The sequence below is a fragment of the Oncorhynchus masou genome, chromosome 13 (assembly GCF_036934945.1).
Source record: "Oncorhynchus masou masou isolate Uvic2021 chromosome 13, UVic_Omas_1.1, whole genome shotgun sequence".
In the NCBI taxonomy this organism is placed as follows: domain Eukaryota; kingdom Metazoa; phylum Chordata; class Actinopteri; order Salmoniformes; family Salmonidae; genus Oncorhynchus; species Oncorhynchus masou.
This window is the reverse complement of record NC_088224.1, coordinates 29,151,154-29,170,210: the sequence shown is the minus strand read 5'-3', so window position 1 is coordinate 29,170,210 and position 19,057 is coordinate 29,151,154. Positions and strand designations below refer to the sequence as shown.

Sequence of the window (19,057 nt, the reverse complement as noted above, 5' to 3'; positions counted from 1 at the left end):
GGCATGCAATTTCAGACAGTCAAATTACCCCTCTTCCAACGACTGCCAGGTGATAAGGGCCTCCTGTCCTCAGTTGGAGAAGGGAAGCCATATATAGCGATACCTTCCCTCGTTGGAGATAAAGGTGTCCTCTGTTTGGTTGTAACCATTATGGGGCCCAGAGTAACATCCTGGTTCCATACTAAAATAACACATTTTCATTAATCACTGGCAAGGTTACCTTCTCACATTTGCAGTACAGACAATTTTTACTTAGTCTTTTGTAAAATCCCATATTGAAGGTACAAAACACCTCCCCTTGGACACTTCTGCAGTGCATTTTGAGAAGGAAAGAGGAATTAAGATACTGCACCTTTCTTGGACTTCATCCCACTCCGCCAATGGTCGCCAGTGGCTTGAGGTTTGATGCGGTAGCCCGAAGGTTGGCTACCGCCTTGTCTTGGACTGAGGGGATATCGTGCTGGATCGTGATCAACCCCCTTCTGGCTATTCAGGCTTGGACAACGGCCACATTGCAAATCATTTGAGTCGGCAGACCTCCATCTGAAATGTGTAGAGGACACTCATGGACCAAGACATTTGAACAAATCCGATTGGTTATTCCAGTAGATAGCTACTCTTACTGGGCTGTGACCTAAGGAAATAAGTCAGATCTCACACCTGCCATTAATGAAGGAGCATGCCTTGTTGCTAGGCTCTGCATGGTCCATGACAGGGATTGCCATAAGGTGGCATATGATGTATAGCTGTAGAAACACAACAGGATGAGCAAAACAAAGATGTAGGCTACTGGGTTTCTACATCACAGCTATAAGTTATGTACCCATAATGCTCCACAACATCTGGTACTGCCCTCACCTCTGCCCTGTTCTCCTGGTAGAACCTAAAGGCATCAATGTGGAACTGGAGCTTGTCATCCTGGGTTCTATGCATGAACCCAGAGTTGGAGCCAGGCAGCTGGGAATCCACCAAGCACCTGTAGGGGAGATATATATAAACAGGGACAGCCCATAGAGCAGACTCATCTTTAGATCTGTGCCATTACAGCATGGGCATTGAGGCTACAACCCATAGAAGTCCCCACCCAGTTGACTACTTTAAAATGGTGCCATCATGGTGGAAGCCCTCAATGGCACTGCTCTTGACAAGACTGCCTTTTGACTTCAAAAGGCCTCCATCATTCCCTACGGGCCAGCCAGAGAATATTCATTCTAGGTAGCAGATTTAGTTTAGGCAGTTCCCTCTTGCTTACCCATCATGCTCAATGAAGACGTATCTGGGGAAAGAGTTATTGTCTGGGTCCAGTGTGGCCACGCAGCTGCTAACAAAGACCCTGAGCCTGGAGTGGTGAGCTACCCTGACAGACGCCTCAATGTTGATGGGATCGCCCAGGAAGTAGACTCCAGAACCCCGCTCATAGAGCCAGTCACCTGGGCAGAAATGACAGAAGGTTATCCCAATTGACTAAAGGAACTTTACATTATTCCTTATAGTCCAAGGCCATTACATGTCAGTTCCTTCTAAAAAGAGGATTCATCAAAATGTGAATCAAGTCACTGGTCTAGAAATGTAAAACCCTACTCATTTCACAATGGAAAAAGATATTACTGAACACCTTTTAACAGTTGCAGCTGACAGCATTTCAGCGACAACTGACTCCACAAATGTGTTCTCCGTTAACAGGTGTTCAGAGATACAGATAGCCAGAGGTGTACCTGTGCTAATTGCTATACGGTTTACATTAATAAGCACAGTAACATGAAAATGTCAGTGTGGGAAACCTAATCCTATAAAATAGCGCTTTAAACTACCCTGGACAGAATATTATAGTCAATAGGCGCTAATAGTTAGCATCTATGAATGGGTTAAAAGGTCCATTGAGGAGTTTGTAAACAGGTCCATAGTTAGTAGGCTAATTGTTTAACGTTGCAGATAGAAACGTCAATAATTAAAGTGATGTCTGATGAGATTCTGTATTTAGCATGTCCAAGGATCATTTGTGCTCCACCATCCAAGCTTCTGGGAGAGCACAGTGGTCTCCTAATCATCTGAACTTTCAACAAGGTTGTGCCCTGCTCAACACAGCCCAGAATTTATATACCCACTTGTCATAAGCTTCAAGGAGAACTGCAGGTGGTCTTCGGCAGACACTGTGGCGCTGAAGGGGATCCAGGTCGGCTGGAGAGGGGCACTGTCTGAACTGTACTTCCTGAAACAGAAAGTACAGAGTCTGGCAAGCAAACCAATAGGGACCCAGTAGTCATGATCATTTAACAGTATAACCTAAACTCACCTTTCATAATGACAAGCAATTGGGATTACAGCACCATCCATTCGAATAACCCCATCTGGTGTGGCTCTGGGTGTATATCTGAGGAGGTTCGTATAGATCATGGAGTCTTTGTTCATCTGTGGATTCACAAAGTAGAAATTAAACAGGAGGTTGTTTTAAGAAGTCAGCTACTGAAACATTCACCATAATTACCAAACGCTTGGTTCCACAGTCTGATAGCGCTGCAAATATTCTGTATTCATCTCCGGCTGCTGATGCTGTAGCCCTGCAGGTCTCTTGGTCCTGTTCAACTCCAAGTCGCAGGTCATCCATGTCAATAAGAATACCGAGTTTAAACAGATCAGCCTTCACAACTATCTCCATGTAGTCTGAATGGCACTTCACATTGACCGTTTCCACTCGAACTGGTCTGGAAACTGTTTGTTGGGGAAGTTGAAGCTGTTTAAAAGGTAGACGATCCCCAAACTGTGGCAGTCGGCTTGGAAGTTGTTGCATTGTGCCAGTGCTGTAAGTAAGTGAAAAAGTAGGAGATATTAAGTTTTCCACTAGTAAAAACAGAACTAACTGCTTTGGAAATAGCCAGAGTGTGTTTGCCATTATGAGTCCCATGCCAACAACTAATGTGAACCTGTAAATTAGAGGGCAATGTGCCTCTGCTATACTACAATTGATGAAACTGAGGTAGCTTTTAACAACCTTGCAGGCTGCAAACCTGGGCTAGATTGGGCCCTAATTGGGCTTTGCATCTGATTAGTCAAACTATTTGCATGCATGTTCAGCGCGTTCCTCTGCCCAGCTGATGCATACCAGAACGTACAAAGCCTGGATAGGTATTTCACGTATCAGCAAACACATCATATGTTATAGAAATCTGTCAGTGGATGACACCGTTGATGACATGTCACGCAACCATTGGATGCATGCATGCAACTTCTGAGCAGGGAAAAGCGACCATTACGCTTGGATCACACCAACAGTATTCCTGCATTTTGGTACACGAGAATTACATTAATTTCCAATGAAACGCTGCGTTTGCCTTGCAGAGACACAATGAATGTAGATTTATTTTTTGCACACATATTCAGTAAAAATGTGGGATTACATAAAAACAGTTTGATTGCATAATTTATTTGCCAAGTATATTATTTATTCGATGACATCCACACATGAATTGTGATAGCCATCGTATAATTTTCCTCCAAAATGCAGTTTTGGAGCGAAATGCAATTATAAATAGTCAAGATAGCAGAGTAGGCTCTTTCAACAATGAGACCAATGTTGAGGAAGGTGGTCTTGATCGCGGTATTGGGCCGGGACCAGCCCCGCCGAAAGCGCAGGTCTGTGTTGGTCCAGATATGGTTAAAGTCCCGAAAGCAGGCAGGGGAGTTCCACCTTCTAATTCAAGAGCTTTGACTGTTTGGACAGGAATTCCGAAGCTACTTTCGTCTGGACCGAAGCCAGTTGGATCACCTGCTCCAGATGGTTGGAGCCAGGATCACCCGGATGGATACCAACTACCGGGAGTCCATTAGCCCAGTTGAACGCCTGGCGATTTGTCTCCGGTAAGCTATATTCTAGTACATTTTTAAAGCCTTTGATACCATAATTGATTGATATTTGATACACTGTTTTTATGTGCAACCTAGCTAGCTAAAGGGCTCTAGTTAATAGTCCCTATTTGACATCAGATGTACTTTTCCAGAATGTTCATTGGGACTATAACTTTTCCCAAATTTGGTTTTTAATCCTTTTTTAATTATGCAATGTTACCAAATGAAAAGAAAGGTGCCTTCTGCTCTGATGAAGGTAGGCTAGTCTTCTCCAGGACCCATTGTTGTCCAAGACAGTTGCAGTCATTCATTACATTCTTATTGGACTCACATACACTCTTAGAGAGAAAGGTTCCAGAAGTGTCCTTCTGCTTTCCCCATAGGATAACCAATAGGGTTATACTTGGAACCTAAAAGGGATCTCCTATGGGGACAGCCAGAGAACCCTTTTAAGTAGATAGTACCATTCTTTCTAAGAGTAGAGTTGGCCTGGACTACAGTTTATTGATATAGTCATAGACTGAATTGTACTGTTTCAAGGCATTGTTAATGATGGTTGATGAGTAGTACAATATAATTAGTAAATCATAATAAACAGTAATGAGGTAGCTATATGAGTAGATATAATATGTGGGTGGAATTCAAGTTATACACAATATTGATCATTATTTTGAATTATATTTTAGATTCTTGGCAACAGGGGGACTCCTACAGGACCATAGTATTCAGCTTCTGAGTTGGATGGTCCACGGTGGCAGGCATCGTCCCCTCTGTGGCACAAGCCTTTGGGTCTGTCTGGATGGTGAATACATGCCTGTCCCTGAGGAGGAAGACTGGAGGGTCATTGCTGCCGAGTTACTGGAGAGGTGGAATTTCACACCACACCAAACTGGAAGTCTTCCGACTAGCTTGGAAAGACAGTAGCGTGCAGTACCGAAGAGCCCTTACTGCTGCTCTATCATCCTATTTTTCCAACTTAATTGAGGAAAATAAGAACAATCCGAAATAGCTTTGCGACAGTATCAAAAATGTATCTAAAAAGCAGCATTCCCCAAGAGAGGATGGCTTTCACTTCAGCAGGGATAAATTCATGAACTTCTTTGAGGAAAAGATCATGATTATTAGAAAGCAAATTACGGACTCCTCTTTTAATCTGCGTATTCCTTCAAAGCTCAGTTGTCCTGAGTCTGCACAACTCTGCCAGGACCTAGGATCAAGAGAGATGCTCAAGTGTTTTAGTACTATATCTCGACACAATGATGAAAATAATCATGGCCTCTAAACCTTCAAGCTGCATACTGGACCCTATTCCAACTAAACTACTGAAAGAGCTGCTTCCTGTGCTTGGACCTCCTATGTTGAACATAATAAATGTCTCTCTATCCACCGGATGTGTACCAAACTCACAAAAAGTGGCAGTAATAATGCCTCTCTTGAAAAAGCCAAACCTTGACCCAGAAAATATGAAAAACTATCGGCCTATATCGAATCTTCCATTCTTCTCAATTTTTTTCCGAAAAGGCTGTTGCGCAGCAACTCACTGCCTTCCTGAAGACAAACAATGTATAGAAATGCTTCAGTCTGGTTTTGGACCCCATCATAGCACTGATACTGCACTTGTGAAGGTGGTAAATTACCTTTAAATGGCATCAGACCGAGGCTCTGCATCTGTCCTCGTGCTCCTAGACCTTAGTGCTGCTTTTGATACCATCGATCAACACATTCTTTTGGAGAGATTGGAAACCCAAATTGGTCTCCACGGACAAGTTCTGGCCTGGTTTAGATATTATCTGTCGGAAAGATATCAGTTTGTCTCTGTGAATGGTTTGTCCTCTGACAAATCAACTGTAAATTTCGGTGTTCCTCAAGGTTCTGTTTTAGGACCACTATTGTTTTCACTATATATTTGACCTCTTGGGGATGTCATTCGAAAACATAATGTTAACTTCCACTGCTATGCGGATGACACACAGCTGTACATTTCAATGAAACATGGTGAAGCCCCAAAATTGCCCTCGCTAGAAGCATGTGTTTCAGACATAAGGAAGTGGATGGCTGCAAACGTTCTACTTTTAAACTCGGACAAAACAGAGATGCTTGTTCTAGGTCCCAAGAAACAAAGAGATCTTCTGTTGAATCTGACAATTAATCTTAATGGTTGTACAGTCGTCTCAAATAAAACTGTGAAGGACCTCGGCGTTACTCTGTACCCTGATCTCTCTTTTGAAGAACATATCAAGACCATTTCAAGGACAGCTTTTTTCCATCTACGTAACATTGCAGAAATCAGAGACTTTCTGTCCAAAAATGATGCATAAAAATGAATCCATGCTTTTGTCACTTCTAGGTTAGACTACTGCAATGCTCTACTTTCCGGCTACCCGGATAAAGCACTAAATAAACTTCAGTTAGTGCTAAATACGGCTGCTAGAATCCTGACTAGAACCACATTTTTGTATCATATTAGTCCAGTGCTAGCCTCCCTACACTGGCTTCCTGTCAAGGCAAGGGCTGATTTCAAGGTTTTACTGCTAACCTACAAAGCATTACATGGGCTTGCTCCTACCTATCTCTCTGATTTGGTCCTGCCGTACATACCTACACGTACGCTACGGTCACAAGACGCAGGCCTCCTAATTGTCCCTAGAATTTCTAAGCAAACAGCTGGAGGCAGTGCTTTCTCCTATAGAGCTCCATTTTTATGGAATGGTCTGCCTACCCATGTAAGAGACGCAAACTCGGTCTCAACCTTTAAGTCTTTACTGAAGACTCATCTCTTCAGTGGGTCATATGATTGAGTGTAGTCTGGCCCAGGAGTGGGAAGGTGAACGGAAAGGCTCTGGAGCAACGAACCGCCCTTGCTGTCTCTGCCTGGCCGGTTCCCCTCTTTCCACTGGGATTCTCTGCCTCTAACCCTATTACAGGGGCTGAGTCACTGGCTTACTGGCGCTCTTTCATACCGTCCCTAGGAGGGGTGCGTCACTTGAGTGGGTTGAGTCACTGATGTGATCTTTCTGTCTGGGTTGGCACCCCCCTCTTGGGTTGTGCCGTGGCGGAGATCTTTGCGGGCTATACTCGGCCTTGTCTCAGGATGGTAAGTTGGTGGTTGAAGATATCCCTCTAGTGGTGTGGGGGCTGTGCTTTGGCAAAGTGGGTGGGGTTATATCCTTCCTGTTTGGCCCTGTCCGGGGGTGTCCTCGGATGGGGCCACAGTGTCACCTGACCCTCCTGTCTCAGCCTCCAGTATTTATGCTGCAGTAGTTTGTGTCGGGGGCTAGGGTCAGTTTGTTATATCTGGAGTACTTCTCCTGTCCTATTCGGTGTCCTGTGTGAATTTAAGTGTGCTCTCTCTAATTCTCTCTTTCGGAGGACCTGAGCCCGAGGACCATGCCTCAGGACTACCTGACATGATGACTCCTTGCTGTCCCCAGTCCACCTGGCCGTGCTGCTGCTCCAGTTTCAACTGTTCTGCCTTATTTGACCATGCCGGTCATGTTCTGTTATAACCTCCACCCGGCACAGCCAGAAGAGGACTGGCCACCCCGCATAGCCTGGTTCCTAAATGTTTCTTCCTAGGGAGTTTTTCCTAGCCACTTTGCTTCTACACCTGCATTGCTTGCTGTTTGAGGTTTTAGGCTGGGTTTCTGTACAGCACTTTGAGATATCAGCTGATGTACGAAGGGCTATATAAATTTGATTTGAAGTCTATGGGTCTTGTCTGTGACAAGTTTTTGACAACTGTAGCATTGTAGCTAAACCTATTCCTTTCCCTAACCTGCCACGTTAATTCACTAATTTGCCATGTTAATTATTCGAACCTGCAATGTAAACAAACCATTAATATTGGTTTCTTTGATACCAAGTTGCTTTCAAATCCCGACCTCGACGCAAGTAGGAATTAGGAAATAAACATACCAGAGGCACAGGACCGAGTACCGGCTATGTTCGGAGAAAATAATTTGTGAAACCACACTGTCTGCAGTTCTGCACATTAATGTTCAAATTATTTAGTATAGCCTATGCCCTATGAAAATAGTCTTCAGCATCCTAAATATTACCGCAGATGCAGTTAGTGTGAACCTGGGGGCATAAGGGTATGCAGAATGGGAACAGGGGCGGAGCCAGAGGGGTGGACACCACTGACATCTCATTTCACCTCTTGAAAGAATCAAGAGAATTTCCACAATTGCTGAAATCAGAAGTTAGTTAAGGTTTCCTGAACAACTTATGAAAGTTGCGTCACTGTAAGACATTTGGCTCCATTAACAGATCGGTTCCCAAGTCAGCCTAACATTCTCTTCATATGTGCTATTAATACACGCAGTGTCGTGTATACTGTAACTAGTAGGCTACAGCTGTCAGTGTTCAGCAAGTTAACATTCATCAATTTGAAATCCAGTAACTCACATTTTTGTACTTGAACGCAAAACAAACAATTGTTATTATCAATCTGTTAACGTTACTCAAAGGTGCAACAAAGTACTAAGTAAAGGGTCTGAAGTTATGTAAATGTGATTACATTTGCTTGGTCATGGGTTATTGTGTAGATTAAGGGGAGAAATCATTTTAGATAAGGCTGGAATGTAATTTGTGGTCTGAATACCATCTGCACCGTAACCCCCAAAGAACATGTTCTGAAACACTTAAGTGGACATTCCCTTAAAAGTAATGTTTCAGTTTCCAATTATGCACTACATGCTGGAGTAAACACAGAAATTCATTGTCAAGGTATCTTCAAATAATTTATTCTTCAAGGTTAACAGTCATCTCTTGTGTTCATTGTTTTTGGAGTTCTGATGAGAGCATGTCTCCTTAGTGTTGTGGTACAGTGGTAGTCCCTTCACTGTTTGAGTGCCCCTTTTCAGCATTGTTCACCTCACCAGGAGCAGTTGTGGTGCCGAGGTCACTTGGTTGTAGGGTCGTCAGGAGTGAGACAAAATGGGGCCACCACAGCATTCTATCAACAGAAAAGAGTTAGTGGATAGGAAAGGGCCATAACTGCTATATGAAACCACATCTGACATGTACAAGTGATACTGGCAATTGCAGTGTGCTGGTCAAGATTAATTGGGATGAGTCTTGTCCTGGAGGCAGAATTGAACGATTCCAGCTAGGTGTGCCAGCTGTAAAGTCAAAATTAAGTTAGTAAATTATGACTAAAGTGCATTTGTTAAGGTTAGGCATGGTTAAGGTTAGATTGACTGTGACTGTGGCTGTGCCAGTGAGTGATCACTGCAGAGCCAAGTCATCCCAATAAAAGCTGACCTGCTTGCCATAATGCAGCGTACCATGATCCCAGACATACCCTTTCAATGAGTTGCAATTGTATAGAGATCCTTGTCCTCTCCAAGGTCTCCAATGGGCTCAGGTGTAGGATTCAACTCACGGTCTGGGGTGGGCTCCAGCTCTGAGAACAGACCATTTAGCACAGAACCTACATGCAATTATCACATGTAAACAAACATCAGTTCCTGCCTGATGAACCCAGTATATATATTTCAGAGCTAACGAACCCATGCTTGTTGGGCCTGACCCTCGGGGCCCACCCACATTTTGGGCAAATTATTTAATTTAACAGCCAGTGTTGGCAGAACTGCTAGAGTGTATGGATATGAAAAGACAAGTGTCTGAAATGGCACCCTATTCCCTGTAGTGCACTACCTTTGACCAGCGCCTCATGGTCAAGAAATCCTGTTGGGAGGCAGAGGAACTAAGTTACTAGTTAACTAAAATAGAAAATAGTAGCTAGCAAGACTGAGCAGAGGTTATTTTTAATGACTGCATTTTGAGAGTGGGTAGTTTGCGTCAAATGCCTTGACTAAAAACTGCAAAGGCATTACCTGCAAAGTTGCGTTGCAAAGCATAAAGTTCTGGCATGTCTGCCTCATGATTTGTTGGGAGAGTGTTCTGCTTGAAGGACCCCCCTTAAAGAATGTCATTGAAACCAGACCCTAGTCAATGCTGTTGCCTAGATGCACTACAAGGATTAAGGGCATGCAATTTCAGACAGTCAAATTACCCCTCTTCCAACGACTGCCAGGTGATAAGGGCCTCCTGTCCTCAGTTGGAGAAGGGAAGCCATATATAGCGATACCTTCCCTCGTTGGAGATAAAGGTGTCCTCTGTTTGGTTGTAACCATTATGGGGCCCAGAGTAACATCCTGGTTCCATACTAAAATAACACATTTTCATTAATCACTGGCAAGGTTACCTTCTCACATTTGCAGTACAGACAATTTTTACTTAGTCTTTTGTAAAATCCCATATTGAAGGTACAAAACACCTCCCCTTGGACACTTCTGCAGTGCATTTTGAGAAGGAAAGAGGAATTAAGATACTGCACCTTTCTTGGACTTCATCCCACTCCGCCAATGGTCGCCAGTGGCTTGAGGTTTGATGCGGTAGCCCGAAGGTTGGCTACCGCCTTGTCTTGGACTGAGGGGATATCGTGCTGGATCGTGATCAACCCCCTTCTGGCTATTCAGGCTTGGACAACGGCCACATTGCAAATCATTTGAGTCGGCAGACCTCCATCTGAAATGTGTAGAGGACACTCATGGACCAAGACATTTGAACAAATCCGATTGGTTATTCCAGTAGATAGCTACTCTTACTGGGCTGTGACCTAAGGAAATAAGTCAGATCTCACACCTGCCATTAATGAAGGAGCATGCCTTGTTGCTAGGCTCTGCATGGTCCATGACAGGGATTGCCATAAGGTGGCATATGATGTATAGCTGTAGAAACACAACAGGATGAGCAAAACAAAGATGTAGGCTACTGGGTTTCTACATCACAGCTATAAGTTATGTACCCATAATGCTCCACAACATCTGGTACTGCCCTCACCTCTGCCCTGTTCTCCTGGTAGAACCTAAAGGCATCAATGTGGAACTGGAGCTTGTCATCCTGGGTTCTATGCATGAACCCAGAGTTGGAGCCAGGCAGCTGGGAATCCACCAAGCACCTGTAGGGGAGATATATATAAACAGGGACAGCCCATAGAGCAGACTCATCTTTAGATCTGTGCCATTACAGCGTCTGACAGCATGGGCATTGAGGCTACAACCCATAGAAGTCCCCACCCAGTTGACTACTTTAAAATGGTGCCATCATGGTGGAAGCCCTCAATGGCACTGCTCTTGACAAGACTGCCTTTTGACTTCAAAAGGCCTCCATCATTCCCTACGGGCCAGCCAGAGAATATTCATTCTAGGTAGCAGATTTAGTTTAGGCAGTTCCTCTTGCTTACCCATCATGCTCAATGAAGACGTATCTGGGGAAAGAGTTATTGTCTGGGTCCAGTGTGGCCACGCAGCTGCTAACAAAGACCCTGAGCCTGGAGTGGTGAGCTACCCTGACAGACGCCTCAATGTTGATGGGATCGCCCAGGAAGTAGACTCCAGAACCCCGCTCATAGAGCCAGTCACCTGGGCAGAAATGACAGAAGGTTATCCCAATTGACTAAAGGAACTTTACATTATTCCTTATAGTCCAAGGCCATTACATGTCAGTTCCTTCTAAAAAGAGGATTCATCAAAATGTGAATCAAGTCACTGGTCTAGAAATGTAAAACCCTACTCATTTCACAATGGAAAAAAGATATTACTGAACACCTTTTAACAGTTGCAGCTGACAGCATTTCAGCGACAACTGACTCCACAAATGTGTTCTCCGTTAACAGGTGTTCAGAGATACAGATAGCCAGAGGTGTACCTGTGCTAATTGCTATACGGTTTACATTAATAAGCACAGTAACATGAAAATGTCAGTGTGGGAAACCTAATCCTATAAAATAGCGCTTTAAACTACCCTGGACAGAATATTATAGTCAATAGGCGCTAATAGTTAGCATCTATGAATGGGTTAAAAGGTCCATTGAGGAGTTTGTAAACAGGTCCATAGTTAGTAGGCTAATTGTTTAACGTTGCAGATAGAAACGTCAATAATTAAAGTGATGTCTGATGAGATTCTGTATTTAGCATGTCCAAGGATCATTTGTGCTCCACCATCCAAGCTTCTGGGAGAGCACAATGGTCTCCTAATCATCTGAACTTTCAACAAGGTTGTGCCCTGCTCAACACAGCCCAGAATTTATATACCCACTTGTCATAAGCTTCAAGGAGAACTGCAGGTTGTCTTCGGCAGACACTGTGGCGCTGAAGGGGATCCAGGTCGGCTGGAGAGGGGCACTGTCTGAACTGTACTTCCTGAAACAGAAAGTACAGAGTCTGGCAAGCAAACCAATAGGGACACAGTAGTCATGATCATTTAACAGTATAACCTAAACTCACCTTTCATAATGACAAGAAATTGGGATTACAGCACCATCCATTCGAATAACCCCATCTGGTGTGGCTCTGGGTGTATATCTGAGGAGGTTCGTATAGATCATGGAGTCTTTGTTCATCTGTGGATTCACAAAGTAGAAATTAAACAGGAGGTTGTTTTAAGAAGTCAGCTACTGAAACATTCACCATAATTACCAAACGCTTGGTTCCACAGTCTGATAGCGCTGCAAATATTCTGTATTCATCTCCGGCTGCTGATGCTGTAGCCCTGCAGGTCTCTTGGTCCTGTTCAACTCCAAGTCGCAGGTCATCCATGTCAATAAGAATACCGAGTTTAAACAGATCAGCCTTCACAACTATCTCCATGTAGTCTGAATGGCACTTCACATTGACCGTTTCCACTCGAACTGGTCTGGAAACTGTTTGTTGGGGAAGTTGAAGCTGTTTAAAAGGTAGACGATCCCCAAACTGTGGCAGTCGGCTTGGAAGTTGTTGCATTGTGCCAGTGCTGTAAGTAAATGAAAAAGTAGGAGATATTAAGTTTTCCACTAGTAAAAACAGAACTAACTGCTTTGGAAATAGCCAGAGTGTGTTTGCCATTATGAGTCCCATGCCAACAACTAATGTGAACCTGTAAATTAGAGGGCAATGTGCCTCTGCTATACTACAATTGATGAAACTGAGGTAGCTTTTAACAACCTTGCAGGCTGCAAACCTGGGCTAGATTGGGCCCTAATTGGGCTTTGCATCTGATTAGTCAAACTATTTGCATGCATGTTCAGCGCGTTCCTCTGCCCAGCTGATGCATACCAGAACGTACAAAGCCTGAGTAGGTATTTCACGTATCAGCAAACACATCATATGTTATAGAAATCTGTCAGTCGATGACACCGTTGATGACATGTCACGCAACCATTGGATGCATGCATGCAACTTCTGAGCAGGGGAAAGCGACCATTACGCTTGGATCACACCAACAGTATTCCTGCATTTTGGTACACGAGAATTACATTAATTTCCAATGAAACGCTGCGTTTGCCTTGCAGAGACACTATGAATGTAGATTTATTTTTTGCACACATATTCAGTAAAAATGTGGGATTACATAAAAACAGTTTAATTGCATAATTTCTTCACATTTTTTATTAATTTATTTGCCAAGTATATTATTTATTCGATGACATCCACACATGAATTGTGATAGCCATCGTATAATTTTCCTCCAAAATGCAGTTTTGGAGCGAAATGCAATTATAAATAGTCAAGATAGCAGAGTAGGCTCTTTCAACAATGAGACCAACGTTGAGGAAGGTGGTCTTGATCGCGGTATTGGGCCGGGACCAGCCCCGCCGAAAGCGCAGGTCTGTGTTGTTCCAGATATGGTTAAAGTCCCAAAAGCAGGCAGGGGAGTTCCACCGTCTAATTCAAGAGCTTCGACTGTTTGGACAGGAATTCCGAAGCTACTTTCGTCTGGACCGAAGCCAGTTGGATCACCTGCTCCAGATGGTTGGAGCCAGGATCACCCGGATGGATACCAACTACCGGGAGTCCATTAGCCCAGTTGAACGCCTGCCGATTTGTCTCCGGTAAGCTATATTCTAGTACATTTTTAAAGCCTTTGATACCATAATTGATTGATATTTGATACATTGTTTTTATGTGCAACCTAGCTAGCTAAAGGGCTCTAGTTAATAGTCCCTATTTGACATCAGATGTACTTTTCCAGAATGTTCATTGGGACTATAACTTTTCCCAAATTTGGTTTATAATCCTTTTTTAATTATGCAATGTTACCAAATGAAAAGAAAGGTGCTGTAACGACGTTCTTCGTTTGTCGAAAGAGAGTCGGACCGAAATGCAGCGTGTTGGTTACTCATACTTTTTAATGAAACAAATAACGGAACTATACATGAAATAACGAATAAATACAAAAACAACAAACGGAACGTGAAACCTATTACAGCCTGACTGGTGAACACTAACACAGAGACAGGAACAATCACCCACGAAATACAAAGCGAAACCCAGGCTACCTAAATACGGTTCCCAATCAGAGACTACGAGAATCACCTGACTCTGATTGAGAACCGCCTCAGGCAGCCAAAACTAAGTAACACACACCCCTAATCAACTACAATCCCAATAACTAAAAAACCCCACTAAGAATACAACAAACAATAAACCCATGTCACACCCTGGCCTGACTAACTAATTAACTAAAACACAAAATACTAAGACCAAGGCGTGACAGAACCCCCCTAAGGTGCGGACTCCCGAACGCACCTCCAAACCATAGGGAGGGTCCGGGTGGGCGTCTGTCCATGGTGGCGGTTCCGGCTCCGCACGTGGACCCCACTTCATAAATGTCATTGTTCCTCCCCTTCGCGTCCTGGGATGATCCACCCTCGCCGCCGACCATGGCCGAATAGTCCTCACACAGAACCCTACATAACAGAGGAGCAGCTCGTGACTGAGGGGCAGCTCGGAACTGAGGCAGCTCGGGACTGACGAGCAGCTCGGGACTGAGGGACAGCTCGGGACTGAGGGGCAGCTCGGGACTGAGAGGCAGCCCAGTACTGAGAAGAAGCCCAGTACTGAGAAGAAGCCCAGTACTGAGAAGAAGCCCAGTACTGAGATGAAGCCCAGCCAGGCAGTTGAATCCGGCAGATCCTGGTTGACTGACGGATCCTGGTTGACTGGCGGATCCTGACCGACTGGCGGATCCTGGCCGACTGGCAGATCCTGGCCGACTGGCAGATCCTGGCTGACTAGCAGATCTGGCAGATCCTGGCTGACTGGCGGATCCTGGCTGACTGGCAGATCCTGGCCGACTGGCGGATCCTGGCTGACTAGCAGATCTGGCAGATCCTGGCTGACTGGCGGATCCTGGCTGACTGGCGGATCTGGAAGAGTCTGGTTGACTGGCAGATCTGGAAGAGTCTGGTTGACTGGCAGATCTGGAAGAGTCTGGCTGACTGGCAGATCTGGAAGAGTCTGGCTGACTGGCAGATCTGGAAGAGTCTGGCTGACTGGCAGATCTGGAATAGTCTGGCTGACTGGCAGATCTGGAAGAGTCTGGCTGACTGGCAGATCTGGAAGAGTCTGGCTGACTGGCAGATCTGGAAGAGTCTGGCTGACTGGCAGATCTGGAAGAGTCTGGCTGACTGGCAGAGCTAGAAGAGTCTGGCTGACTGGCAGATCTGGAAGAGTCTGGCTGACTGGCAGATCCTGGCAGACTGACGGCTCTGGCTGCTTCATGCTGACTGGCAGCTCCTTGCATACTGGCAGCTCTAGCTCCTCCATGCAGACTGGCAGCTCTGGCTGCTCCATGCAGACTAGCAGCTCCTTGCAGACTGGCAGCTCTAGCTGCTCCATGCAGACTGGCAGCTCCTTGCAGACTATAGAAATCTGTCAGTCGATGACACCGTTGATGACATGTCACGCAACCATTGGATGCATGCATGCAACTTCTGAGCAGGGGAAAGCGACCATTACGCTTGGATCACACCAACAGTATTCCTGCATTTTGGTACACGAGAATTACATTAATTTCCAATGAAACGCTGCGTTTGCCTTGCAGAGACACTGTATGCATAGACGGCTTGACAGAAATGGTAACAGGAGGTGAATGTTGAATTTTTGTTGCATACATATCCAGATGATGCTGCGTAGTGTTTTTTGCAAAAACACAGTCGGTGTGTTGGAAGCTATCTGTGATGTTCCACATTTGCCGAGGTCGCGCTCAAACATAGCAACCAATGGTTGATACAGGCTAACACGTTATCGACTGTGCCGTTTTGGCACCAGTTGGTTATAATGTATGTGGTTCGTTGTTAGGTAAAATACCTATCCAGGCGTTGTAACGCTTCGAACACACCGACTGTGTCATTGCGTTTCGGTACACCAGAAGTACATTCATTTCCAATGGACTGCTGCATTTGCCTTGCAGCGTTGCAGAGGCAGTTGCAGTGTGTTCTGTGTGGCAAATCGAACGTATGCATCAAATTGTATGTGTAGACTTGACAGAAAGTAGCAAAATATGAATGTAGATTTATTTTTTGCACACATATTCAGTAAAAATGTGGGATTACATAAAAACAGTTTGATTGCATAATTTCTTCACATTTTTTATTAATTTATTTGCCAAGTATATTATTTATTCGATGACATCCACACATGAATTGTGATAGCCATCGTATAATTTTCCTCCAAAATGCAGTTTTGGAGCGAAATGCAATTATAAAAAGGTCAAGATAGCAGAGGAGGCTCTTTCAACAATGAGACCAATGTTGAGGAAGGTGGTCTTGATCGCGGTATTGGGCCGGGACCAGCCCCGCCGAAAGCGCAGGTCTGTGTTGGTCCAGATATGGTTAAAGTCCCGAAAGCAGGCAGGGGAGTTCCACCGTCTAATTCAAGAGCTTCGACTGTTTGGACAGGAATTCCGAAGCTACTTTCGTCTGGACCGAAGCCAGTTGGATCACCTGCTCCAGATGGTTGGAGCCAGGATCACCCGGATGGATACCAACTACCGGGAGTCCATTAGCCCAGTTGAACGCCTGGCGATTTGTCTCCGGTAAGCTATATTCTAGTACATTTTTAAAGCCTTTGATACCATAATTGATTGATATTTGATACATTGTTTTTATGTGCAACCTAGCTAGCTAAAGGGCTCTAGTTAATAGTCCCTATTTGACATCAGATGTACTTTTCCAGAATGTTCATTGGGACTATAACTTTTCCCAAATTTGGTTTATAATCCTTTTTTAATTATGCAATGTTACCAAATGAAAAGAAAGGTGCCTTCTGCTCTGATGAAGGTAGGCTAGTCTTCTCCAGGACCCATTGTTGTCCAAGACAGTTGCAGTCATTCATTACATTCTTATTGGACTCACATACACTCTTAGAGAGAAAGGTTCCAGGAGTGTCCTTCTGCTTTCCCCATAGGATAACCAATAGGGTTATACTTGGAACCTAAAAGGGATCTCCTATGGGGACAGCCAGAGAACCCTTTTAAGTAGATAGAAAGAATGGTACTAAGAGTAGAGTTGGCCTGGACTACAGTTTATTGATATAGTCATAGACTGAATTGTACTGTTTCAAGGCATTGTTAATGATGGTTGATGAGTAGTACAATATAATTAGTAAATCATAATAAACAGTAATGAGGTAGCTATATGAGTAGATATAATATGTGGGTGGAATTCAAGTTATACACAATATTGATCATTATTTTGAATTATATTTTAGATTCTTGGCAACAGGGGACTCCTACAGGACCATAGTATTCAGCTTCTGAGTTGGATGGTCCACGGTGGCAGGCATCGTCCCCTCTGTGGCACAAGCCTTTTGGGACTCTCTGGATGGTGAATACATGCCTGTCCCTGAGGAGGAAGACTGGAGGGTCATTGCTGCCGAGTTACTGGAGAGGTGGAATTTCTCACCACACCAAACTGGAAGTCTCCGACTAGCTTGGAAAGACAGTACCGTGCAGTACCGAAGAGCCCTTACTGCTGCTCGATCATCCTATTTTTCCAACTTAATTGAGGAAAATAAGAACAATCCGAAATACCTTTTTGATACTGTCGCAAAGCTATCTAAAAAGCAGCATTCCCCGAGAGAGGATGGCTTTCACTTCAGCAGGGATAAATTCATGAACTTCTTTGAGGAAAAGATCATGATTATTAGAAAGCAAATTACGGACTCCTCTTTTAATCTGCGTATTCCTTCAAAGCTCAGTTGTCCTGAGTCGGCACAACTCTGCCAGGACCTAGGATCAAGAGAGATGCTCAAGTGTTTTAGTACTACATCTCTTGACACAATGATGAAAATAATCATGGCCTCTAAACCTTCAAGCTGCATACTGGACCATATTCCAACTAAACTACTGAAAGAGCTGCTTCCTGTGCTTGGCCCTCCTATGTTGAACATAATAAATGTCTCTCTATCCACCGGATGTGTACCAAACTCACGAAAAGTGGCAGTAATAAAGCCTCTCTTGAAAAAGCCAAACCTTGACCCAGAAAATATGAAAAACTATCGGCCTATATCGAATCTTCCATTCTTCTCAATCTTTTTCCGAAAAGGCTGTTGCGCAGCAACTCACTGCCTTCCTGAAGACAAACAATGTATAGAAATGCTTCAGTCTGGTTTTGGACCCCATCATAGCACTGAGACTGCACTTGTGAAGGTGGTAAATGACCTTTTAATGGCATCAGACCGAGGCTCTGCATCTGTCCTCGTGCTCCTAGACCTTAGTGCTGCTTTTGATACCATCGATCAACACATTCTTTTGGAGAGATTGGAAACCCAAATTGGTCTCCACGGACAAGTTCTGGCCTGGTTTAGATATTATCTGTCGGAAAGATATCAGTTTGTCTCTGTGAATGGTTTGTCCTCTGATAAATCAACTGTAAATTTCGGTGTTCCTCAAGGTTCCGTTTTAGGACCACTATTGTTTTCACTATATATTTTACCTCTTGGGGATGTCATTCGAAAACATACTGTTAACTTCCACTGCTATGCGGATGACACACAGCTGTACATTTCAATGAAACATGGTGAAGCCCCAAAATTGCCCTCGCTAGAAGCATGTGTTTCAGACATAAGGAAGTGGATGGCTGCAAACTTTCTACTTTTAAACTCGGACAAAACAGAGATGCTTGTTCTAGGTCCCAAGAAACAAAGAGATCTTCTGTTGAATCTGACAATTAATCTTAATGGTTGTACAGTCGTCTCAAATAAAACTGTGAAGGACCTCGGCGTTACTCTGTACCCTGATCTCTCTTTTGAAGAACATATCAAGACCATTTCAAGGACAGCTTTTTCCATCTACGTAACATTGCAGAAATCAGAGACTTTCTGTCCAAAAATGATGCATAAAAATGAATCCATGCTTTTGTCACTTCTAGGTTAGACTACTGCAA

At 44.1% G+C, this 19,057-nt stretch overlaps 2 protein-coding genes across 2 annotated transcripts; both read right to left on the bottom strand.

Annotated features, from left to right (window-relative positions):
* Positions 1-338: 338 nt before the first annotated feature.
* Positions 339-2,788, bottom strand: LOC135553303 (zona pellucida sperm-binding protein 3-like). Its single transcript, XM_064985469.1, has 7 exons — positions 2,486-2,788; positions 2,294-2,409; positions 2,106-2,209; positions 1,253-1,430; positions 859-976; positions 661-746; positions 339-543 (listed from the first exon to the last, which is right to left on the bottom strand). Exons 1-7 carry the CDS (start codon positions 2,786-2,788, stop codon positions 339-341), a joined length of 1,110 nt encoding a protein of 369 aa, XP_064841541.1.
* A 7,384-nt stretch (positions 2,789-10,172) lies between these two features.
* Positions 10,173-12,632, bottom strand: LOC135553302 (zona pellucida sperm-binding protein 3-like). Its single transcript, XM_064985468.1, has 7 exons — positions 12,330-12,632; positions 12,138-12,253; positions 11,950-12,053; positions 11,096-11,273; positions 10,693-10,810; positions 10,495-10,580; positions 10,173-10,377 (listed from the first exon to the last, which is right to left on the bottom strand). Exons 1-7 carry the CDS (start codon positions 12,630-12,632, stop codon positions 10,173-10,175), a joined length of 1,110 nt encoding a protein of 369 aa, XP_064841540.1.
* Between the last annotated feature and the right edge of the window lie 6,425 nt (positions 12,633-19,057).

What these genes read in the sequence shown, in the direction of transcription:
- LOC135553302 (XM_064985468.1), bottom strand. Translation starts at nt 12,632, where the DNA reads ATGCAACAACTTCCAAGCCGACTGCCACAGTTTGGGGATCGTCTACCT. An exon ending in ATTTCTTGTCATTATGAAAG is followed by an intron (nt 12,054 to 12,137) that starts GTGAGTTTAGGT and finishes TTTCTGTTTCAG; the next exon opens with GAAGTACAGTTCAGACAGTG. An exon ending in CTCCTTGAAGCTTATGACAA is followed by an intron (nt 11,274 to 11,949) that starts GTGGGTATATAA and finishes ATTTCTGCCCAG; the next exon opens with GTGACTGGCTCTATGAGCGG.
- LOC135553303 (XM_064985469.1), bottom strand. Translation starts at nt 2,788, where the DNA reads ATGCAACAACTTCCAAGCCGACTGCCACAGTTTGGGGATCGTCTACCT. An exon ending in ACTGTGGAACCAAGCGTTTG is followed by an intron (nt 2,410 to 2,485) that starts GTAATTATGGTG and finishes GTGAATCCACAG; the next exon opens with ATGAACAAAGACTCCATGAT. An exon ending in GTCTTCATTGAGCATGATGG is followed by an intron (nt 977 to 1,252) that starts GTAAGCAAGAGG and finishes TCTCCCCTACAG; the next exon opens with GTGCTTGGTGGATTCCCAGC.